General features: G+C 41.6%; 1 protein-coding gene and 1 long non-coding RNA gene across 2 annotated transcripts; one reads left to right on the top strand and one right to left on the bottom strand.

The window, feature by feature from the left end:
• The first annotated feature begins 1,373 nt into the window (after window positions 1-1,373).
• Window positions 1,374-24,873, top strand: LOC148317627 (uncharacterized). Its single transcript, XR_015839990.1, has 5 exons — window positions 1,374-1,476; window positions 2,625-2,789; window positions 15,636-15,758; window positions 23,539-23,610; window positions 24,769-24,873. It is a non-coding gene; the product is annotated as an uncharacterized LOC148317627 (long non-coding RNA).
• gfra1b (gdnf family receptor alpha 1b) lies at window positions 1,661-9,524 on the bottom strand. Its single transcript, XM_088283740.1, has 10 exons — window positions 9,087-9,524; window positions 8,674-8,997; window positions 8,013-8,096; window positions 5,955-6,133; window positions 5,341-5,513; window positions 4,613-4,722; window positions 4,100-4,234; window positions 3,840-4,027; window positions 2,881-2,928; window positions 1,661-2,765 (listed from the first exon to the last, which is right to left on the bottom strand). The coding sequence occupies exons 1-10, from the start codon at window positions 9,124-9,126 to the stop codon at window positions 2,628-2,630; spliced, it is 1,419 nt and encodes a 472-aa protein (XP_088139866.1). The 5' UTR covers window positions 9,127-9,524; the 3' UTR covers window positions 1,661-2,627.
• Window positions 24,874-25,152: the final 279 nt, after the last annotated feature.

A 25,152-nucleotide genomic window follows, 5' to 3' on the forward strand; every position in this document is an offset into this window, starting at 1 on the left:
TCTTATCTACTTATTTGAGGGGTTTATATACTTTTCTATTTTATTTTAGTTTTTTTTTTTTTTTTCATTTAGAATAAAGTCGCGGCTGATTTCTCACTTATCTGTGCTCCTGAATGCCACCCAAGAGATCCAAATGTGCGATTGCACACTCAAAAGGCAGGTAGGTACATCATTTATAAAAAAAAAATAATAATAAATCAAGTGCTCTCCTCTTCCTCCTCCAAAGTAGAGGTGCGCTGGTCAAAGTTTTAGTCATTAGATGGTACCCGTGTGTAGCAGCAGCGAACGCGGAACCACTTGCCTCTCTGCTAATGGAAGCGTAAAATATAGCTAGCAATAATATTTAATTTTATTGCGACATTATTTTCTCAAATGTGGGAGGATTTGTCTGAGTGTTATTGCATTTTAATGCAAGTATGCATGAGTAATGTGCTTAAAAATCTATAATACCGCAAGCGCACACGCGTGTCCATCCACAGTGGCCATCTTGTCACCATGCCTGACACGTAAGAGGACATTTTGTGTCTTTTTGGAGTTGCTGGCACGTCTAATAAATCTTATGTGCTCTCTCTTGGTCCAGTAGTCCATCACTGTGTTAAAACAGGTGGGCCATATTCCTGACCAGACAGCCCCCCTGCCCCCCCCCTCCTCCTCCACCACCTTCCCACATCCTCCTCCTCCTCCTTCCTGTCTCCTCTACAGTCTGTCCTCTATACAGGCTGGCGTCCTTGTCTGCTTGCGTCGCTCTGATGTGATGCGACTGACAATAGTGGAAACTCCCTGAACTTATGTCATGTAAATGTGTAGAGTGGGCTTTTACTGTATACATGAAAGTCCCAGGAGATTAAAACATGACTGGTTATTGCTGGATGTGTGACTAAAGGGGAAGTCCAGTTAAAAATGGTCTTTACAATTCAAAATAGTTAAAGATTATAAAAAAAAAAAAATAAATAATCGAGCAGACTCTTAAGGTGAAATATATAGTTTGGTTAGCTTTTTTTGTTTTTACGTGCCATTTTTATTGTCAACCTCAACTTGGAGGAGCAACCAGTGTTGCTTCTTAATTGGAATATGGGAAGATTCTAAAAATTTAAAAAAAATTAAGTATTGACATCATTTAGGAAAATCCTAAAAAAAAGTATTGACACAATATAGGAGGATTCTAAAAATAAAAATAATAAATATTGACATAATATAGGAAGATCCTAAAAAAAAATAATTGGTACAATATAGGACGAAACTGCGGCATTGTCAAGCCCGTCTGCTGTCCAACGTTTTCATTTCAAGTCTAGGCGCCTGGCCCCGCCCTCTAAAGCCTGATTGGTCCGCTTGTTTTCCAGTTTCCAATCACGACCAACTGTGTGTGCACCTGCTGACTCGTCGCTGAATTGTTTGTTCAAGAAGACTTTCACTTCATGAAGGAAGGAATTTATCCTGGCTTTGATTTGACTTAAAAATGGAATCCTAACATTTGCTGTAAGTCATTTATCATTTTGTTTTCAACTTGTTTTGGATGCTTTTGTAGGTTGAGCGACTAAACATAAATGCCAAGTCATGAAAAAGGAGTGTAATCAAATCAGCTTCTTGAACATTATTACAGACGAAAGCGCTAAATAGTCAACACATTTGCAAAAACATTTTTTATTATTGACTTTTTACACAGTTATTTGGAGTTTTTGTTTTACATCGAAGTGATTTTCACACATTTCCATGAATTACAGGAATGTTTTTCAACCCCTTAAAGCAATATTGGGATGTTAAATTACCGTGGAATGAAATATCTTGACGGGGACTTTTTTTTTTATTTGCAATATTGAGATTTTAATACTGGCTCCCTTCTGATGAAGAATTATCCTTTTAATAAATTATTAAAAAAAACAAAACAGTTTGCACGATCATGTTACAAAACAGCTGTGGTCAATTTCAATGAATAACACATTTTAGTGCAATGGCCATAAAATGTTTTAAAAACATTTTCTTTCAAAACGCCTTCCATGTTGTTCTCGATTTAATTCCAACAGTGCACATTCCCGCCAAGGCCATGGAAAGTTTCTCGCTTTGCAACCCCGCTCACTCCATTTGTCTGATGATGATGTGGTTGCGTAATACCGCCTATGTTATCTTGTCCGAATGGACGGAACAGACATTAACACTTTAAGTTTCCCTTTGCTAACCACATGACTAAAGAAATCCTTTTTTTTTTTTTTGCTCCCTCTGAAGAAGCTACAACGCTTTAAATCGGCATCGCGATCCCCGTTTTGATATTTACAAAATATTCTTTTTTGGCCCACAGACAGTTTTGGCGACAAAGCTGACCTAACACCTGCAGCCCTCCTGTCATTTTTTTATTTTATTTTTTTTTTTATTTGGTCACCCTCGTTGAACAGGAAAACTCGACATGTCTTGTTGAGCGATTGCAGTTTCAGTTGACGGGACAAACCACAGCACACATACGCAGACATTTGAAAGAGATCCGTACTTCAACACGCCAGGTGCCCGTTAAAGGTCCAAAATGAGTCCTCCCTAAAAGTCTGAATTTCTCATGTCTTTGTATTTTTTTTTTCTTCTAATCCATGGACAATGTCGAGGAAGGTCCTGATAAACTCTAATCCTTGATCCTTCAGGCTCTACCAAAGCCGAACTCCTCCAAGTTGGAACGTTGTCGCCGGCGTGAAAGCCAAAACCAGACCCAGGAGCAGACTCCACGCAGGTAGACGGGCGAGTTCGGCCGGTGAGCTTCTGGCGATGGCGTTTGAGTCGCCCGTCTGCGGGACCAAAAAAAATCAGAGGTGGGCAAAAGAATCTGAATCAGTACTAATAAGTAATACATAGAGCCGTGTTGCTTTCAATGTCACAATGTAAAATGTAAGACGTTCTTACCGCGCAGAGTGTAGAATCCTCTGTGCGATTGGACACCAGTTTTTGGGCCTGGAAGCAGAAACTATTTTTGTTATCCATTTGGAATGAAAAGCTGCAAAATTAAGTCAGGGAGGCGAAGGGAGAGGGACTGGTGAACAGGTCAGAATGCGTGATTGGTTGAAGTGATTCTATGCTAAGAAATGGATTTGAACTTTTTCCTTGATTTATAAAAAAAAAACAAAAAAAAAAAAAACAGGCACAGACGAACACAAAATGAAGCAGCAATGATAAGGCAAACGCTCCACAAGGAGAATTCTGAGAATGATGAATCGCTTTCTTGGTGGTCTTTTTTAGCTGCCATCACCGCTATTAAAAGTCAATTTGATAGATTGTCTCGCTTAAAATAGGAGATAACCTCTTATTTGGACAAAAACAATATATATATATATATAAATATATATATGTGTAGACTTAACTGCTAAACTATATTTCTTTCACTTAGTGGATACTTGTTCCTAGTCAGTCGGGTTCTCGCTTTGACAAAGACGATCTGAGGCCAGCGGGATGCGCGGATCAGGACCAAATGTGACATCGTCCTCTAAAATACACATTTAGCGCCGCCTCGCAATACAACGCGCGCAAACTAACTCCCAAATGGGGTCTCAGACAGCCCTGCGGCCCATTCCTGTCGTTGCCACGGCAACCAATTAGCTTTGACATGACAGCTTTGGAAAGTGTGACGTCTCATCTTCGTGCCCAGGAGGCGGGATTGCGAGCGCGGTGACATGACGCCGCCTCGGATGCGTCGCACTGGCTCAACTTTTGGGTTCTAATTCTTGGAAGTCAGTCAGTCGATCCCGTTTCATTTAATTCATTCGTCCATCTATGCTTTCGACGTATCCTGACGGGCAGAACAATTTAAATGTTCCAAATCGAGCTGATTTATGTCTTTGTGAAATAAACCTCGGGGAAATTTCTACCTGTAAGGAGGTCCCACAAATGTGATACGACGGGTCGCCGTCCAGGTCCAGTTTACTCAGTCGGGTGAGAGCGTCCACCGCCTCGCCGTTTGCGTCTTTGCCCTGCCGAGTGGCGCTGGGCTCGATGGGGGGCTGAGGCTGCCACACGCCCACGTCGGTGCCGTTGCCGAACGCCCGGATGGCGTTCCCTGCGGTCACGTGCGAAGATAAAGATGTAAGAGTTTCTCCTCGCGATTTCTGTTCTGAGCGTCGGCACTTACGTAGGCATCGGTTGTTGGCGAAGAACTCCACGAACTTCTCGCACTCGGGCTTGGTGTTCCCGCTGCTGCTGCAGTCGCACCACGGCGACAGGCTGATTCCGAGGGACCGCTCGTAGTTGGGCGTGATCACCGTACCTGCCAAATGAAAGACGAGGGGGGATGAGAAATCAAAATAGATTTACGACCGGTGATGCCACCGTTTATTTTAAATTTATAAAACTTTTAGATTGCATTTAAAAGCACCCCCCCACCCCAAAAATAGAGTTCATCTCAGGATTCCTTGTGTTATTTTTCTTCCGAAATAAAATTAATCCATCAATTTGTTTAGTAAGCCGTCCCCTTCGCTCGTCTTATCTGAGCGAAACACATGTGAGATTACAAGGTAACACCTTGCAGGGAGGCACTTGAACAAAAACAAAATTCAGCAACAAATATCGCCCGCGTGAACGTTTGATACATTTTTAAGTCCAGTCGCATTTTTGTGAGGGGGGTGAAATCAAAATGAGCGCTCACCAATGAGGCCCGAGTAAGCGAGCAGACAGTCGGCGTAGTTCTCCCGAAGACAGCCTGATACGGAGTGAGCTTCTGGCTGACAGCTGCTAATGAAATCTGCCAGTCGAGACCTGGAAACCAGCACAAAAACCAGCACAGATGGCGGCACGAGACGTCACGTTTGGAGTACAGACGTATCGGAGGCAAATTGAGATTTTGTTATGTATTTTTTTTGGATGTTAGTCCCAGTTAGCCTTGGTGGTCACACCAAAATATGGCCCCGCTTCCATTTTAAAATTTTTATTTTTTATTTTTTTTTTTAATTTATTTATATAATGATATATATTATATATAGCACTGCGTCACAAAGCACTTTTTGGAACAAGGATGATCTGGCATCATTTGCAGATGCGTCCAACAATTCTGACGCCTCTTTTTTTGATGCTTCACGACAATTTAGGAATTCTCATCTCCGTCGTCCGTATCATTTGGAGTGATTGCTTTCAAAGTTGTGAACTGCGACCTTCTCAAGACAAATGACGGGGATTGCGTCCGCCGAAATTCGTCAACCTAGCAATTTTCTTCCCGTTAACACGAACAATGTTCTGCTGTCACCTTTAGAACTGCGCTTATCTGCTCCTAAAATAGACAACGTGAATTACCACCGGCGCTTTCTCAACATAATGACTGCCTGTTGGGCACGTGTGCGCCGCTAAAGTGGGGACGGCGTTGTCGCGAAGAAAACCCACCTGCAGATGTAGTTGGTCTTGCAGGCGTTCTGCAGAGACAAACAGTTGGCTTTGTCCTTGTCCTCGTACGAGCACGCCGGCACGATGGTCTGGCGGCGGCGTTCGGCGCACGCCTTCTGGTCGCCCGCCGGACACGAGCAGAAAAGCATGCCGTAGCTGTATTTGGTCGGCACCTGCGTTTTGATTTAAAAAAAAAAATAAATAAATAAATAAATTCCATCCACTCCGTAGAATCAGTCATCAATTGGACTCTTTTAAAATTGTTTTTCCAAAAAAAAACAACAAAAAAAAAAATAGGTGTGGGCAAACTATGGCCCGGGGGCCACATGCGGCCCGTTAAATGTTTTAAACTGGCCCGCCAAACTTGAAAAAAATTAAATGAATAAACCTTGTTAATGTTTTTATTTCTGAATACGGTCATGGAAATATTTTTTTGTAATGCTTTTGTTCACTTTCATTTCAAACTAGACTCCACTCATCTGCTCCTGGTCCGGCCTCGCTGTCAAATTTTAGAACGCATTGTGGCCCGCCAATCAAAAAGCTTGCTCACCCCTCGCATATATGATATCACTTTCTATTTTTTGGGAGTGAAGCAATGACAGAAGCTGCCTCACCTTGTCGAAGAAGTGTCGCAGAGCCTTGTGACATTTGCGCTTGTTGCACACCTCGGAGGCCGACACCCTGCTGGTGCACGGGTTGATGTAGGCCGAGCGGTACTTCTTGCACGTGTCGTTCAGGTTGCACGCTTTGGCCGCGTTCAGGCAGTTGTTTTCCTTGGCGGACGCCGGCTCGGCTGACGGCCACACAAACAGACGCGTGAATGGAAATGGTTCACTTTTGGCCATTTTTCACTTCCTGAAAGCAACACGTTACGCGTGCTCGTGTTGCCAAGGCCTCAGAGTGTGTGTGTGTGTGTGTGACTAAGACATTGAAGCTGGAGGTCACAGTGACTCTTCATATAAAGCAAGTCGCCCTCGGCAGGAAAGAACCTTTCCCATTTTCTGCTCTTAATAAGTCCACTTGGAGGTCATATCGTCTCTTTCATGACTAATTCCATTTCTCTGCCTTTGTCGATGCGATTCAAATGCATCACAAACGAGATTTCAATCCCACGATCAATTTTTTTTTTTTTTTTTTTTTTTTTTAGTTATACATTAGAGACATTATTTGATGCGCGTCACTACACATGCCTGTGTCGTCGCAATATCTCAAAGCAACGATTGAGCATTGGAGTGCGGCCATCTTGGTAGGGTCATGCTGTGCTCAGTAACATTTTCAAGTGGCACAATGTCACAGGACATTGACACAAGGTTAGTCACCATGTGAAGCGCGGTGTGTGCGTTGCTTACTGACATTTTTTTATTTATTTTTTTTTGCCGTGAGTCACCACGCAATAATGTGCGACTTTGACACATGACTCATTCAAGGTGTCCTGACCGCATCATGGTCCGTTTTTGTACATCATTAGGGGCATGTTGGCAACTTCGGCAGATTGAGTATTGTTTTTTTGATACCGTTTAAAGTATGTTGCGACATTTGTTGCTTAACCAGGTCGCAGTATTAATTGTTCTGTTCGTATATAATAATTATTTACATAATTTACTCCAAGCTTTGTGAACCGCCGAGCTGCTCCGGTATGCCGAGGCACGCGTCACTTGGTCTTATCTCAACGGCATCCAACACACCATGTTGCACTCCCACCCCAAAAAAAAAATTTGGACCGCTTTTTTTCTCCTTTTGTGTTAAAACAGTCCTTGTTTTGATTCATGGTGAGCCTTATTCCTTATCTGCGAGTCTCCCAACCATTTGTTTCCAATTCCATTTATTTTTTTTTCCCCCCACCGTCCCACTCCACCGATTGCGGCGCGTGAAGGAAAACAGTAAATAATAAAAAAATAAATAAATAAAAAACACAGACAAGTCATATTTAAATGTTACATTGCAGAATCCTGCTATTCTTTGTCGTAAAAAAAACTAAACCAAAAAAAAAAGGTTAAACTCTCGTTGCCGTTGGGATTAATTCTTAGGAAAATATTTAATAAAGCATTTTGTCACATTACTTTCAGGCTATTTCAAAGCAGTATGAGTTAAAAAAAATAAATAAAATAAAACTGTATATGCACTCCACGCGTTTTCAATAGGGTTGAAGTCTGGGGACTGAGAAACTATAGGAGGGGCTTGATTCCTTCTGCAATAAAAAAAAACATTTATTTGAAGGCTTTTAACACATTTTAAACCAAGGGATGTGAATAATTTTGCACAACACTGCAGATGTGTACGTTTCTTTGTGTGCCAGTTTGTTGACTGACAGCCTGTGCAGCGCTTACCCTCGAGCCAAACACTCTAATGGTGCAGACAGATGGTTCGTTGTAGCTCAACATGCTTAGCGGCACGCTCATGTCCTGTACGAACAGCAATCGACATTCCTTTTCAAATCCATACAACGGTTAAATGCTGCAAATAGGAACGCGACTGATGTGCGTTGGGTCACAGAGTGAGATGACGGATTTGGGATGGCAGCTAATGGGCATCCTGAGGGCAACTGGCCAGCATAAAGTGGGGTAGGCAACATAGAGCTCGTGGGCCAGATCCGGGCCGAGGAGCTGTTCTGAAGAACAACCTACATTTGTCAATTCAGTGAAATAAAGATAAAGGTAAAATTACGGTCTTACCTGCAATGATGGGAGCCAAGCGAAAGATATCCGAAAGGCGGCTGTTGACCGGCTCGTATGGAGAATATTCCAGTAAATCGTTGCCTGGCGGGAAAATGATGGCATATTATTACATCATCACACACAGGCACAGTAAAACATTCTCAACTAGTTAAATACTGAATAATTCTAGATTTTGTAACTTTGTTTGTTTTTGACCCGTTAGCATAGAAGCTAACACAGCTAGCATGTACGCTTACAAAATTGAACATGCATTCATTCATTTGAATTGGGAAATTGATTTTTTTTCATTTTTTTTTTTTTTTAGAAGATACAAGTGCGTCAAATTGAATCATTCCAATTTAAAATATTGGTATACGTGTCAAATCTTTTATTCTACCTTCGGAGGAAATACCACATTTTCAGTCCTGACAAGTTCTTTCATGTGCATGTAAAATGACAAACTCATTGCATCATACCCTCTTGAACGGAACTGCACCTTGTCGAATTTTAACCCCATTCAATTGAGTTGTCCCACTTTAAAAGTCGTATCGCACCCCGTATCGATAGATTCTTGTCATGCATTGTGCACATGCACCCTAAACCCTAATTTCGTTGTTGTTGTAGTTAGTATTGATGTTTTTTTTTTTTTCATACAGTCGGTATTTTTTAGAATATATACCCTGTAAACTCTGATAAATGCTCCAAAAGATACGCAGGCAGTTCTTCTCCTTCTTCATGCCCCTCCTGCACCTGCAGCGGTTGAGCGGGTTCTGCTTCATGGCCTCCATGGCGCTGCGGCACTCGCCCTGCGCCTCCGGAGCCGTCACGCCCGCCGCGTGCACCGCGCTCACGCCGCTCTGCCTGCCCGCCACGCACTGCCTCATGGTGCGGTACTTGGTGCTGCAGGTGGCCTCCTTCAGGCACTGCTCGCTCGCCTTGACGCAGTCCGAACGCGTGGCGGCGGAAGCAGCACCGCCGACCCCCTTCAAGGTGGACACCAAGTCTGGGAGTTGCGGGGAGAAGCTCACTCACTATGACGCGCACTTCAAAAAAAAATATTTCGGGAGTAGATAAGACAAACAAACAACTGACCGGGAAATGACAAGAAGATGGCAAAAGTTGTTAAAATCATCGTGCGTAGTTTTTCCCCCCCCTCCTCAAAGCGGTGCTCCAGCGATTAGACAGTCGTCATCATGCGTGCGCATCCTGATGGGTCTCCAGTCGCACGAAAAGCATCCGTTCCACGCGCTTTGGACCACGCCGAATCATTCCTCGCGTCCGCTCGTAGCCCCACGTCCACTTGACGGCGTGCAACAACGCCGTGTAAGCAGTAGAAAGCAAAGGCTTGTCTTAAAACGACCCTTTTCCGAAGCTAGTTCCGCTTCCTCTGGCGCGCGAAGTTTAACGCTCCGTCATTGCGCAACTCCGCCGCTCCGAAGCAAGTTTAAATCCCCCAAAAGATGCTTACAATAATAACAATAGTATAAATCCCGTTTGCTTGGGGAGGTGAGACGAGCGCGCCCGGACTCTGGTGGCTGAAAAAGACCAAGTGGGTTCGTTGGGGGATGAAGCGAGAGAGGCGAGGGGGCGTGACGTTGCAAGCTCGCCCACCACCATCAGCAAGTTGATTAAGTGCGCCCTCCCTTTGCACTAAATCGGTCACCTACTTTGCGGACACTACGCAATGCATTGAAAGTTCAAACGTCTCCCGCGCTCAAATTTGGAAGCAGAGGAAATTGGAAAAATACAAATGCTGTTAAAACTTTATTTTCAATGTTTCTGCCCCCCCCCTCCCAAAAAAAAATGGCCAATTTAAAAAATGTCATTCTTCAACTTGGTTGAACTCAAAATTTCCAGGCAACAAACTTTGATAAAATTAGAAGTTGCGGCTATTTCAACAAAATATTTGAAGTTTTGCTGTTTTGAAAATGAGCTTTCCCACATTTCACAAGAAAGAAATTTGAGTTTACGGAACAAATTGTCAAGATCTAAGTAAGAACAACCCTTGGTAATGTGAGCGGACTCGTACTGAGTGAGGCATCGATTGCGTGAGCGCATGCAGGCATTAAACAAATTGACTGCTCAATTTATTGCTCCTTTTCCCCTAACTTGCTTTAAATTCTCCGCTATATGATTTTTCGTTTGGCACATGTCAATGAAGTGTTTTTGAGATGATTGCACTGGCCTCGTAAACGCACTCCCAGTCAATAATTGTGCGGCTCTCAGTGCTGATCATTCAATATGCATTTGTTCCACTTCAACCAGCCAAGTGATTTAAGAGTCATGTTAACAATTTGTTTCTTGTATACATCTTGTATTCATGTAATCCACGCTTTTTTTTCTTTTTAAATTATATAAACAGCATGAGGTGCTCTGTTGCTGGAATTCTCAACTAATGGGTTATGTACTTGCTATAAAATAAAAAAAAAAGAATAAAATAACGAGGGAATCTGTTCATGATGGAAGCATATTAAACAAAAAAATTCAGATTTTCTTGTTTTTGTGACTGAAAAGACAATATTCCCTGAAAAAATAAATATTGCATAAAACATTTTTTTTTTAAAACACTCAAAAACAAATACTTCATGAAATAAAAAAATATTTTGAAAGACAAACTTAAAAAAAAAAAAAAAAAACGACCCCCACACCCCCTAAAATTGAAACATTTCTGTAGGTTTTTGATACGAGACCCTATTTGAGGTTACAAGCGATGTGCTATGAATTAATTTGCAGGGGGACAAGGACAGAGCCCTGTGGCAAATTGTGGAAAACCAGGAATAAATGACGCCATGTAAGTTGATTTATTTATTTATTATTTATTTTTTTATATTTTAAAATGGGGAAAATCAGCTGGCCGATTCACCACAGGGGTCCTGCGCAAGTTTTCAAAGGCTATTTTCTTTATCTTAAGAAAATCAAATTGCGATTCCCCGTGTGGCAACAGTTGAGCATCACTGCCTGCCTGTCATGTGATTGATTGACGCCTTGAGGAAGGGAGCCGCGTGCGCGTTCCACTTAAGCAAATCTATACCGTAAAATAAATACAAGTGCAAGTGGCTGAAAAGCTCCCTTGTCAGCGCTATCTATGCTAACTGCCGCTATTCATTCCTTTAATGTGTCGCTAGTAAACAGTGGCAGGATGAGATTGGACTAATCAATAGTGGCGTATACTTTGTATGTGTCACAAAGATTAGCGGCGGGAGGCCATCAGTCACTTCCCGCTAAAAGGATCCATTTACTCTTAAAGGCGCAGTCGTAAACATCACGCTAAAATGACGTCTACGGTTCAGATATTCACCAGGTTTGTCAAATTCTTCAATAAACGGAGGCGGTTGCGCTTAACGGTAGTGACGGGAAAATGAAGCTTCAAATCTGCTTCATGAACCAGTGGTAGTATTTTTGGACTCCCGTGGATGGCGCTCTCTGTTCAACATTGGGCTGACTTGCCATTTTTTAAACCCTTTATTTAAACCAACAGCGCCATCTAAAGGACTCAGTATAACAACTGGTTCAGAAAGCAAATTGGAAGCTTCATTTTCCCATCACTACTTGACGGTGTGAAAAGGAAAGTCATTGCCCTTCAAGTGATCGTCATCATCATTATCAGCTTCCATATGTAGTATTGTCTAGTTTTCAAAATATTAAACACAGCTCTCAGCATGAGCTCATACAACTAGTACCTAACATATTAAACACATTAAATTGATTTCCCTTTACCTCTATTAATTAGAATATTCCTGAAATTTGTATCGTACCGGACTGCGCAAGTGTACCTAATGTGGTGTCCTAAAGTGTGGACCGTCTTCTGCGAAGCAACAGTGCCACCAAGTGGCCAAAGTTATCACGTACAAGTTTTTGTTTATTTTACCCGCTGAGTCGTAGTTAAAGATACTTTTTTTTCTTTTCTTTTGTTTGTTGCAATCATATGGACAATTTTTGCTAAGATACCAACAATAATGGTCAATAAATGATTCCTAAATGTTTTAATCAGAGATGCAAATGCCCTTGACTTTTTTTTCTCTTTCTGATTCTGAATCGGTTCTCCCCCTCTAGGGCATCCCGTATTCATAATAATTATATATTCCATAATAATTAAATTCATTAATAGGTGGATTTTTTTCCCCTCTGCAATGTCATAACTATGACTTACAACGCATGGTCAAATCCACATTGGGCAACATTTTATAAGTCAAATTTACAACCCCAAAAATAAAAATTTTGCCCCAAAAAATGTATTAACATTTTCTGTTGACCAGTCGACGGTGTTATACTGTCCCTTTTGTTCTGCTCAGTCCATTATTTTATTTTATTATTTATTATCGTTACCAGATCCAAGATGTGGGTCATTTCCCGTGCAGGCCCTCCCACGTTTATTCCTCCTGAGATCTTCATGAACTTCTCATCCGCTCATTGTGTTATTTTTAAATGGCTCCATGGATGGAGAAGTTGAAACTCGTAATTAATTTCCTCTCCGTAGACAAAGAGTGCCCGATAACACAGCATGGACAATACACAAAGCGGCCTCAGGAGGACACAATCTGATTAGCAACTTTTTTTATGAGGAGACCTTAGTTTTGAAATTGAAAATGAGCAAAGAGTCTTCAGGCTCCTGTTGAAGTCGCATCTTCCCCAAGGGAAATTTACGGAGTGACTTTAGGGACAGATAACACTTTGAAGTGGGAACAATGAAAGTGGAAATGTTGTAATAAGGTGCATGACTCAAGTAACATTCGAAAATAGGAAGTCACGTTATGGTTTTCTGAGTGTACAAAAATTCAACATTATGAGGGGATTTATGACTGAGCAAATATGAAGCATTTGTGAGCTGCAGAAAAAATAGTCACCATCAGGGGTCAGTGTTGACCCGTGGTGAGGTTGCAACCATGACTACGTTGCGTGCTCCACCCACAAGTGCTGCATTAACATTTGCTCCTCCCCGATAACCCAAAATGACCCATCATGCTTCTTTCATGCAAGCTTTTAATTTTAATTACAAATATTTGGTACGTTAAAACTTATTTAATTTTAATACAAATATGATTAGTTTATTTACATTATATTCACATAGATTATCCGGCAACCAGTTGAAACAATATCTATATTTTTTAAGTATTTGTAAGTAGGATGATTTTCTACATTACTTTTTCAATTTCTTTACATTTTTCCATGAAATATTTTCCCGCTGCGTGAAGCCCACTCATTTGTCAATTTTGCAGCAAAGGTGAAAATAGAACAACACTTGTAGCGCAAAACGATTTAGAAAAATCCAATTTTCTCTACAAGCGGTGGAGCAACACAATAGACAGACAATGTAACAAGCATCTCTATCTTTTGTCAAGAACGACTGACCATTCCAGCAGCTTACTTCGCTCAATCATGAAATTCTTCTTTGCCTGGTTGCCTATATAACACTGCCCCCTAGTGGCCAAGACCCATACAACAGAAGCACAATGTCTATTCAGCAACAGCTGGAATGTATTAATCGCCTTTGCGTTCAAATCATAGCTGACATTTCTTTCTACTTATCTGTCCTATGATAAACGTGGTGGACAGGAATTGAGATCTTTTTGTTTTATTCTCTTACGCACCAAATGAAACATTTGTCCTTGAACGCACCAACAGCGGACATCATATATATAACACTGTCATTTCTGAATATTGTGCCATGCTTTGGGTTTGTTTTAGTTTTAAAATTTTTTTTTTTTTGATTTGCCTGCGTGGTCAGCCCCGCTATCCCCGCTTGGTATTCCCTCCCACACTTCCAATTCTCCTTGACACGATAAGACGCCGTAATGTGACACACAAGGGCGAACGGCGGCTCCGTGCAAAAACGTATCGGCTGGCTGGACCGCTTATTCCCTTTTCAACAATTCTCCAAATGCTTTTTACAGCCCGCTGGCTTATTCTGAATCGACATGCCATATTTGCATGGTTGCTTACGGCGCGGGAATGCGTTAGGACATCATTTAGCGTGCACAAAACTCCCAGCGTGGTCCAAACACATCTCAGCCTTGTAGACCAAGATGCACAGTAATGTTAAATAATTAAAAAGGCAACACTCACATTAAGAATTGATAGTGTATGAATCCATACATGTGAATCTTCTATGTTCTTCGTCATCCATTTGACTTTGTGCGGAGGGAAGAATTTTCAGTTTGACAGGCGCCATGTTTATTGACCGGAAAAGGATTTTTTTCCGATAACCACGGTGGTCACCGCAATTCCTGTTTCAAATTTAGTGTCAAACTAAGTAGTGTGCTGCCATCTAGTGGCCAACAGTGCAATTACCCCAAAAATCAGGTCAAATAAAATGGCACTATAACACAGAAAAAAATGAATCCACGTCAATTAAGTCAGCTATTATTTTTATTTGTGCTCATTCTGAAACGCCTTAAATCACCACCAGATGGCAGCAAACAATTTTACAGTATAAATTGATGTCCAGAGCACAAAACAGATTTTGTGGTTTCTCTTATCCAATCCAAAACGTCCGCACATCAAAACCGCACGCTCCCACACGCCGCCTCCTCCACACATCCGCTGCACCTAAATGTCGCCCTCGCGGCCGCCCGCTGCGCATCAATCTGCGGCGAAATGAACGACCATGGCCAAGATGCTCGCAAATGACACCTCCTTTGACGGCGAGACCGCCCGTTTGTTTCTGCGGGCTTATTTGCCGTGATGAAAAGGCGGCATCGGCGAAGCGACGATCGAGGCAAATAAACGAGCAGACTCGGTCGCAATTAAAGTTCAGAGTTCACTGCCTGCGGTGTTTGCGACAATTAGATAGCTCATTAAAGGCCATTAAAAACAGTGATGTGCATCTCGTCCTAATGACACCCAACGAGTACAGTTGTGTAATCAGCAAGCAATTACCTCTCAGATTAAATCGGCGAGCTTGCGCACTTAGAAAATTGCAGTATGGGCTAGTTCCTGCTCGTCATTAGTCCAATTTGTGTTACGGGAAAGTGCCGCTTAAAACAAACGCAAATTCATCATTTGATGTATTCAATAAATAAAACATGTTTTTAAGATGTAAGCTGGTAACAATTTACTAGATTGTTCTGTATTCAAAGCCATTTTTTTTAACATGTTTACGTACTTCTATATTTTTGCCCCTTAAGACACAAATTATTTCGATTTTTTTTTTTTTCATTCAAAATAACAAAAAAAATTGTAACCCAGAGCCACTCTTTTGATTCATGCTTTATGAGAATATTTAACCGCGACGTGATTGTTTATCGTACCATCGACTAGTGATGGGTAAACGAAGCTTCAAATCTGCTTCGTGAACCAGTTGTAGTATTTTTGGACTCCTGTAGATGGCGCTCTTTGTTCAACATTGGACATTTTTTTTTTTTAAACCAACAGTGCCATCTAGAGGACTCAAAAATACAACCACTGGTTGTCATCATGAGCTCGAAAGATCTCCCAAAATTCTCTTTTAATATTTGTGAGGAGGCCCTGGCCCATTTACGACCTCATTAATAGTCATTATTACAGTGTAACATCCGTTGCTGATTTAGGTCCAAAATAAACACGCACACATGCAAAATATGTCCACTCCATCAATATTCTGCCTCTTATGAGTTTCCATCGTTGCGCGCTAATGCCGCTTGAATTGTTTATGCCATTTTGCAGCTCTCACTCCCGCCACCAAATCTCCTGATATATAACTTTGACGAATGGCGTGGCGTGGCGCTCCGCTCTGATGGATGGCTTTGACTGATTAAATGAGATGTCTCCGCAGCGGCTGGCTTTAAGGTATGACAAACCCATTTTTACAACGCTCTCGGTCATGCTGCCTTGCACGTTATGGCGTCACGTGAGCGCAGTAAATAAACAGGCAAACAAAAAAGTCCTGGAAGTGTAATAAGTTGGAAGCATTTTAGGACACGAGAACGCGCTCTGATTTAACCGATTATATTTGTGACGCAGCTTTGAAACATTTCAACAACTTTGATATATTTTTTTCAAATGTTGAATATTTAAATGTTACAAGAGAATGCATTTTTGGGCAAATCTGAGTGTTCATAGTTGAAGGAACATGCGGGGAAATCTTGTGAGCATGTTTAGCGATATGGCTATGACGATAACTTGTACGTTGAAACAAATTACATTTAAAAAAAAAAAAAACCCAAAAAAAAACAAATCTGTTGCACAAATGTGAGGTTAGAATTGTAGAATATTTTTCCCCAGACTATTTTCCCCAGTTTTAGGGCTTATTTATTTATTTATTTATTTATTGGTTTATTTATTTATTTATTTTTAAGAGAAATATCTCCCCCACCCCAAAAAACAAACAAATATTTAAAAAAAAAAAAAAAAATCTGAAAAACATTAGCCCAATTAACTTTTTTCCCCTCAGGCATGCATACTTAAGAATTTCTAATTTACTCTAATTTATTGTATCATGGATAAGTTAAATACAACTGAAGTGCAGCAAACAAACGAACGGATTCAAACATGATGGCAAGTTTGACCATTTAATTGAATCTTTACCTGTTTATACCACTAGAGGGCGACTCTGACACTTTGCGAATCACAAGCCTCGCGCGTTCGCTCCCATCTTAATACCTCTTCCATCTGCGCCCGATTGAAAGCGCGAGCGCTAGCAGCAAGCGCTTGCATTTAATATGGATTTGGGACAGCGCGAGCCGCAATCTCGGCCATGCAAAGTTAAACACGAAGGAGCCGATGTGGCACGCCGACTCCCCCCCATGAATTATCCATTTGGGGACGACGCATTCCGTTTGGTAGCGCGCGCTAATGGAGGCGAGTCGGCAACGCGGCTGCCGTCGGAGACTTTGCGCCGCCAACTTAATGGCGGCTTTTGTTCATAGATGCTCATTAGCTCGTGTTCCCCCCAAAATGATCCGTGAAACATTTAGAGCCCTCGGGCGCTCATGCCGTACTCTTCTTAAGGCTCGACGGGTGCATTATACATTTTGTGCTGTCGTGCAAGCGCAAGCGTCCACGCTGAAACGTCTGCGGTTGAACGCAGGCCATTCCGCAACGTTGATTGGTTCATAATTGAAGACATTGCCGTCCCCGTAGGAATTAACAGAAGTGCAAACAATCTTTGGCGGTCAAACTGTGACCATAATTAAAAAAAAAAAAAAAAAAAAATTGCAACAGGGCTGAAAGATTTCATATTCTTTTGTAGTCGTCGCCATGGTGATGATCGTCGACCACATATGAAATGAAAATGAATTGATTAGCCTTAATTCTTCTTTTGAAATCGACAACAACTTGAATTGCGTATTTGTGCGAGCAAAACGCCAGCCCCGCTGAGTCCCAAAAAAAAAAAGCTTTGAACGCAACCTCTGCTTCAGCACAAATTCCGCACTTGACATTCCAAGCTTCATATTAGAGGTCAGGTTGTGCGCGTTTGCACTTCATTCTGCTTTTATTTATTTCAGTATCGGGAGTGATTTTCAATGGATGAGTCAACTCTGTGGAGCGCAAATATTCGTCTGTATGGAAAGCAATTTGAGTGGAGCGGACCATTTATCAAGCTGTGTCTGAATAGTAATTTATTTTCACAAGTCTGCCGCCTATACTTTGTAGTTTGTTCTCGAGGGAAACACTATACTGTACCTTTCTTTTTTTTTTGTGTACCCTGTTAGTGGATATTGATGCAGTGCTGCCCGTGGAGGACCTCAGCACATGCGCTGCATTCATAGTAGACGTTCAGTCCCTACGCAAAACGGCTCTACGATTTCGACAGTCTCGTGCCGACCTCTCAGCTGCGCTGCTAGCGATGGGTAAACGAAGCTTCAAATCTGCTTCACGAACCACTTGTAGTATTTTTGGTCTCCTGTAGATGGCGCTCTCTGTTCAACATTGCCATTTTTTTCAACCCTTTATTTAAGCCAACAGTGCCATATAGAGGACACGAATATAAACCACTGGTTCATGACGCTAATTTGAAGCTTCATTTTTCCCATCGCTACCGTCTGCAAAAGTGAAGCGACGTGGAAATGGTAGCTAGCACTTTTTAACTCATTCACGACCAGCCCTGTAAAAAAAAATGGATTTTGACGTATTTATCCGTCAATGGTATTGAATGAGTTAACAACGCAGACACCGCCATCTAGTGCCATCTAGTGGTAGAGCATTTTTCTGCCGGTCACTATACGTCGCTGGCATCGAGAGATGAACAAATATACATGAAATAAATTATGGAAATAGAGCAACTAAGAGAAATGGGATCATTTCCCAGCGGTTGGGAATCGCTGGCGTAATCCATTCAATTGCCCTGCATCGGTTTTCGTTCCTTTTAGTGATTCGGAGCCATCTATAAGTTTCATCCGGCATAAAATTCAAATGAGTGCGTCTGGCTGGGAAAAATATGCCCACTCCCGTCCCAGTCTAACCTACCCCCCCCGCCCCCCCCTCGGGCGGGATTCACCCGTGTTGATTAATTTTTATCGAAGCAATCTCCGTTTGTTTGGGGGCATTGCTGTGTGTGAATAATAGAAAGGAGGGGGGGGGGGGGGGGCGGGGCGTTTGTGGGCGGTGCAACATTCCAATGCAACGAGACTGACTAAATAATGAAAATAAAGCCAAGTGACATTTGTGAGCCTCAAAGTCAGCTGCTTTTTTGTTTTTTTTTGTTTTATTTATTTATTTATTTTTTAAAACTTCACGACCTGCTGACTGCTGCTAGATGAGGCGTTATCTTCTTTTGATAAAAGATGAGGCCCACTGTAGTGCTGAGCTGCTAGTGTATAAATCAAAAAGCTGATAAAAAAAAAAAGTGTGTGGGGGGGCGAGATAGTGCCAGTTCAGCAGATGACACTTGCTCCTTGTTTAGACTGCACTTGATCAGATGAAGATACGGCGGAAAGGGGACATGCGGACTCCTCAGCTGAGTCCGCCGCTGGAGTTGAATGAAGTCTGACTTTATCTGGCTGACATCTTCGTCTTGTCCTGACATTTCATGGCCCCCCGAATTACAGAGGAAAAAATGAGCTTGACAGAGCAATAGTAACGACATTTTTCTTGCCATGTCCTATTTTTATTCCAATATCGCCCCCCCCACCCAAAAAAAAAAAAAAAACAACAAACGCTATCACATTGTATTTAAATAGCGCTTAGAAAATGAAAACGGAATTGCGCTGCCAAGCAAAGCTCAGCGGCATCCACGCACCTGCTCGTGTTGGATGCAGCACTTTGTTGTTTCGCTGCCATTTGGCTTCACAAGCGCGCTTGTGACTGGCGCTTTATTCCGAATTCCGGAGTGGAAACTACCTTGTCCATGGCGATTATTTTTTTTAAAATGGATTTATTTTATTTTTTTTAAGTGCAAAGATGAAAGTGCAATCTGTGATGTATTTAATCCAGTTAACCGGCACTAACGGCTGCAACACTGCTGCATTTACAAATATTTGAGCATTCATCACAGATCAAATGGCGCTCGCAAATATCAAATGAGTAAGATGGCGCCGAGTGGTTACCGAGGAGATTTGTGCCGCCATTTCCTGGAAAGTGAAGCGGAGAACGTTAAACATGTGTCGGGGTGTTTGATGAGTTCAGTCAAGGGTAAGCATTTATGGAGCAACAAATTGTGGAGAAAAAAAAAAAAAAAAGCAGAACAACTATTGGCACTGAAAAAAAATGTAAAAAATATTATTCTTTTATTTTTTTTTCAGAATCCCCTCATTTTTTCCCCTTCAGAAAATGTCATGAATAATTAATTTGGATTGTGATGTCACAATATCAGAGACTAGAAGCATCGTTAAAAAAGGATTTTATCTAGCGTAAGGTCTGACTAGTTTAGACGGGAAAAAAAAAAAAAAAAAACGTCCGCCCAAAATATATTGAACTGTGCCTTTCAAAAGACGCCATGTTACTGCACAAGCTTAAAAAAAAACAAAAAAACATTTAATAACATTTCTCAATGCTGTGCAGTGCCTGAGGAGTAAAAAAAAAACAAACAAAAAAAACAGAAAGGCAAGTAATTCCGGTTATTATTTCAAGGAAAGACGCATAAAAAATCTATTTCCCTCTGTGGTATCCGCACAGCTGGAAGTGCATCCAGCAGGTGAGCGGCCGTTGAGCTGGCGCGGCGACACTTTTAATTTAACGGCTTATAACGTAATGTGGACCTAAGGTGCGCCGATAAGACCTGCAGCAGCTAAACTGATAAATGCCTTTATCACACCAGCGCTGGAGTGTTTCGCCGCCGCTACCATCGCAGCGGCGCAATGAATTCGCCTTCCTCCGGCAGATATGAAAAAAGGAAATGATGCACACCAGAGACCAGTCGATAGGAAGTCTGTTTTTTTTTTTGTTTTTTTTAAAGTGACTTGACTGCACTTGCGACTTTCATGAGGTGAGTTGTGAGTTGGACAGTGTGATGATAACCATAGACACAGAAATTAAAGTGGATATAGAAAGTTTACACACCCCCCCGTTTTTTTTTGTTGTTTTTTTTTAAATGCCGGATTTTTGTGAGGTAAAAATGAGAATTCATTTAAAAAACTGTGAAAAAAAAAATTTTTAGTGTAAAAAAATCAATAAATTCACGTTGTAGAAAAACTGTTATATAATAAAAAAAAAAAAGAGCTGTCAAAGGTTCTCATTTTGGTGAGCATAACTAGCTAACACATTTTCCAACTAATAATATGGATAATAACCAGCTCATTGACGTAAACTTGTACCTGACCAACCAACCAGCAGACTAACCAGCCAACCAGAATGGATCATAACTAGCTAGCTAGCTAGCTCGCTAGCTAACGATGTTGCTCAGCCATCAATATTCCCGTCTTCTCCTCGTGGCCTCGGACGAGTGAAGTCGCACTAATGACGTCCTGTGACTCTTCCGACAGCCCCGAGTAACTCATGGCACAGCACGCCGTCGCCGTCGCCCTCGCCTCGCCGTCAGCCTCCCCCATCCTTCTCCACCACTACTTGTGGCTTTGAGCAGCCGCTGACACTTGAAGCGAAATAAGCGAGTCGGACAACAAAGAGCCGTCGGAGGCCATCTCCAGTCGGGGACTCTCGTGTCACTTGAGCGACTGTCTCTGCTGTTTCAATGCCAAGGCCCTTGCGCTTTAGAGGGCCGTCACTGATCCCCTCCTCTTATGCCTTTTTATTATCCCCCCCCGCCCCCCCAACAAGAATTCGCCGCCGCACAATAGACAACTGCGCAACAATGTCTGAGCTTTCCGTCATAGGCAAACGAACTGTACAAACACAAAGCCCCTTTGATACTTTTGAAGGACATTTTGGATGGCGTGTGATGTAGGACGTCATACCGATTCGGAGCTGTTAGGTGGCAGTAGCACACATCAAAGTCGGTGCCAACTGAAGTAATCAATGCCAAACGAACTTGGTAGATATTTAACCAATTAGCTAGCTAACCTATAAAATTACCAACTGCTAGCTAACTCCAGCAAGTCACGAAAATATTCATGAATAAGGCCGTACTCAGATAGCGGTTGGATGGTGAGGGACTGACCGGCAAAAAAAGGGTCAAGTGCCCAGCCCTGCTAACTAGCTTACTTGGTAGCTCGATATCGAAGTAACTAGCTAGCCAGATACCCTATCGAGCTAGCTAGGTACAATATTTTACCGACCAACTGGCTAGGGAGACCAATCAAAATACACAGTTTGCGAATTCCTGGACCTCAAAAATAAGTCCATATTTTCTATTTTAGGCGAAATGTGTCAAGTAAGCTCAAATCAAGCCATCTAGGTCAGACTGTCAGTGCTGTCCATCATTAGGCGAAAACATGAAGAAAACAAACAATGAAGTGGAAATCAAAATAGGATAACGAGGACTGGAACATGGTGTTAAAAATGGTTATTGGCTCCACTTTGGCTCCCTGAAGGGATGAATAATGTAAAATGGCTGACTCAATGTGTTTTTTTTTTTTTTTGCCATGTGAGTAAACCTCATTAGCGCTTGAAGGCGAGCTACCTATTCATGAGCTCCCATGAATGTTTTTCAATATTCCTGGTCTATATGTGCGCTCTGCGCACAAGGGCCAGGAATGAGACGCAATCTTTTTTGCATGAGGACTGACCTACATGAGGAAAACTCAACTAGGTTAGCCTGTGATGTGCCGGGAGGACGGCTGGGCTTGTTATTATTCGAGTGCCTGGAGGTTCTCATCAAGTGACCAATGCCGTCCACTTGTGCATACGTTGGTGTGTGCGTGTGTGTAAAATATATTTGTACAAGGGATTATACGTTCCTGTGCTCATAGAAACAAAGTAACGCACGGGAACCGCTTCAAAATGTGCCTGCAGCTGAATATTTCAAAACAAATATTGGAATTTTAATTTTTCATCTTTTCATTGTTGTTTTATTTGTTCTTTTGGGCATCCTCATGTTTTTTTTAAATCGTTTCATTGTTTTTTTTGTTTTTTTTTTAATAATTAATAAATATCTAATTTAATTCCAGTGACAAGCCTGCAAATGACGGCCAGAGCGGACAATTTTTCCCACAGGAAATAATTTTTTATGGGGTTTCTGGTTTTGGAAAAAACTAAAATAAATAAAATAACAATGTATTTAATTTTTTTTATTATTTATTAATTTATTTATGAATTTATTTAGTAGTGTTTTAACTTTGTTATTAAAACTATAGAATTTTTTTTTACATTTAATACAAAGTGGTGATTCGATCAAAAACTTTTTTTTCAATGTTTTGCAAAAAAGATGCCCAAAAAGGTAAAACACAAAAAACAAACATTTTACCAAATTCTGTTAAAAAATAAATAAATAAAAAAATCCTCCAAATTTGTGTGAAATGTTTTTTCAAATTTGAGCATTTCTCCAGCTTTATTAAAATTACCCTCAACGACCAGCTGTCCGCGTCTCCAACAAGCCCCCTTTAGCATCGTTTTGTCATAGATGAAAAATCCCCCCCCAATGAATTGGGAAGTGTCGCTTGTGGACTGCCACCCGAAGCTCAGTGCAGACATTTTGGTGATTTGTGTGTAGCAGTCCGCCCACGGGCCGCCGCCACGCTAAAAAATCTAGCAGTCGCTGATGTAAGCTCACATGCTGCATTTTTCATGTGCTCACTTAAGTCAGCCGGTAATTAGTCCTTTTTTTTTTTTTTTTAAGCTAAACTCCCCTCATCTTGTCGCGACACTCCACAAGTTGAATCTTCAACTTGAAATTGAATTTACAAGCACAGGTAGACACGGAGTTGCATTCCATGACTGCGTTAAGATTCTATTTCCCTCTCTTCAGTACCGCAGTCGTCTTCTCTCTGTACGCTTTGTTCATATTTGTCAGGGGTTGATGCACAAGCGAAAGCGGCAGTAACTTCAATTGTTTTAAAGCGGCGGCATATGAAATGTCAAGCGGCGTCACTCCAAGTAACGGATGTGCGGCAAATGATCAACTCTGCAACTTTTTTTTTTTTCCTCCTCGCCGTCGGAGGAAAATAACTTATTGCTTTTCTGTCACCGTTTTTACGCTTGGCTCTCGCCGCAAACGCCGGCCCGTGCAACATGATGAATTGAGGGGGGGGGGGCAAAGTGGAGAATTTAGCAGCTAAAAAGGCAATGTATCCCTCAGGAGTGGCTGGAGAACTGAAGCGATTTTCTTCAACGACCGTCTGAGAAGTGGACAAGAACAAGACGTCAACAAGTGAGTGGAAAAATGAAGGCTTATATTCTGACTTTGCAAATTGATTGAGCGGGGATTCAATTGTGCAAACAGTTTCTTAACTAAATTTAAAATCTCTATAAAAGTGTAAAAAAAAAAAAAAAAAAAAAGAATAATTATAAAAAAATGCCAAATTAAAAAAAAAAAAAAAAGAAATCAAGTCGTTCTCCCTGCTCTAGAATGCTGTCAATTAAATATCCCTTCAACAAGTGCCGCAACAACGAGGCACTCTAAAAAGCTTCCACGCCAGCCAGAAGCACCGGCCCACTCACGGGCTGTCTAAGTTGTGATGAAACACACAACTCTTTTCTGCTTTTGTGCACTCATAACGCACAACGAGGCACTCGACTGAAGCACCCCCCGCCCCTCCCCCCCGACCCTAAAATGTCACTCATCTCACTCGTCTTTTTATGATGACGTCATAATCTATATTGTGCAGTTTTCAACGTATTTCTGTGTTCGGGTGTTTTTTTTAATTTCCGTACCCCAAATACCGTTTAGGATTCCAAAGCATCAAACTCCCTGCGAGTTAAAGCATGTTTCATTTCTCGCTTGAGAGAGAAACATGCCCCCGGTCAAAGATAACACTGACACCTTTTTGAATAAACAATTCAACGTTGACTTGGTGCAGATATGAAATACATTCCAGCCACACTCCGCAATATAATAGATAAAAAAAAAAAAAAAATGAAACAAAACAATGCATGTCATTATAGCTGTTATATCGCGCTTCTGTGCGGCAATTAGCTTCGACTTTCCGCATCGTATTTCCAAACTGTACATAATAGTTGGTTGTCGGCTTTGCCTTCAAAGCATTCGAAGCCATCCGTCGGACATGATTTCATTGTTCAAATGTTTCATTCAAGACGTTCGCGAGTCATTTTGGAAGCAGCGACTTCATTTCACGCTTCTTTAGCCGATCCGATCCCATTTTTAATGGCGGAACCGCGTTGCGTTCGAGACCTTCAAGGTTCCCGTCCTGTAAGCAAACGTGAAACATTTATGGGCCAGTGCGCTTTTTAAGCATATGAGATGTTCAAAAAAAAAAATCCTGCAGATTTTGGAGGAAAGATGCAAAAAATAAATAAATAAATAAAATAAAATAAATAAATTGACCTTTGACATCTGCTCCCTTTGCAGTTCCACGCCTCTCAGATCTGAGCGTTAATAGCATCAAATGAGACGACTTCATCCATTCGGCCGCGCTGGTGTACCTAATGAAGTGTCCAGTCACCCGACAGTGGAAAGTCACTTCCCTGCACTTGTGTGTAGCGTTTGCCGTAATATGCTTGAAATGACTTGACGAGACGGGGCAATGTGGCGGCAAAAGAACCATTTGGGTGTCATTACCTTTTTGCAGGGAGAGATAATAGCATTAAAAGCTTATGACCATCATCTGAAACAAACAAACAAAAAAAAATAAATAAAAAGTCTCTTTTTTTTTTGCATCATCCGGTTGGCGAGGAGGAACCACTAATGGGATCAGCCCCAACTCTGGAAAAAAAAATGTTTACAGGAGAGGAT

Source organism: Idiotropiscis lumnitzeri, chromosome 20 (assembly GCF_059441095.1).
Source record: "Idiotropiscis lumnitzeri isolate Australia: NSW breed Sydney's pygmy pipehorse chromosome 20, RoL_Ilum_1.0, whole genome shotgun sequence".
NCBI lineage: Eukaryota > Metazoa > Chordata > Actinopteri > Syngnathiformes > Syngnathidae > Idiotropiscis > Idiotropiscis lumnitzeri.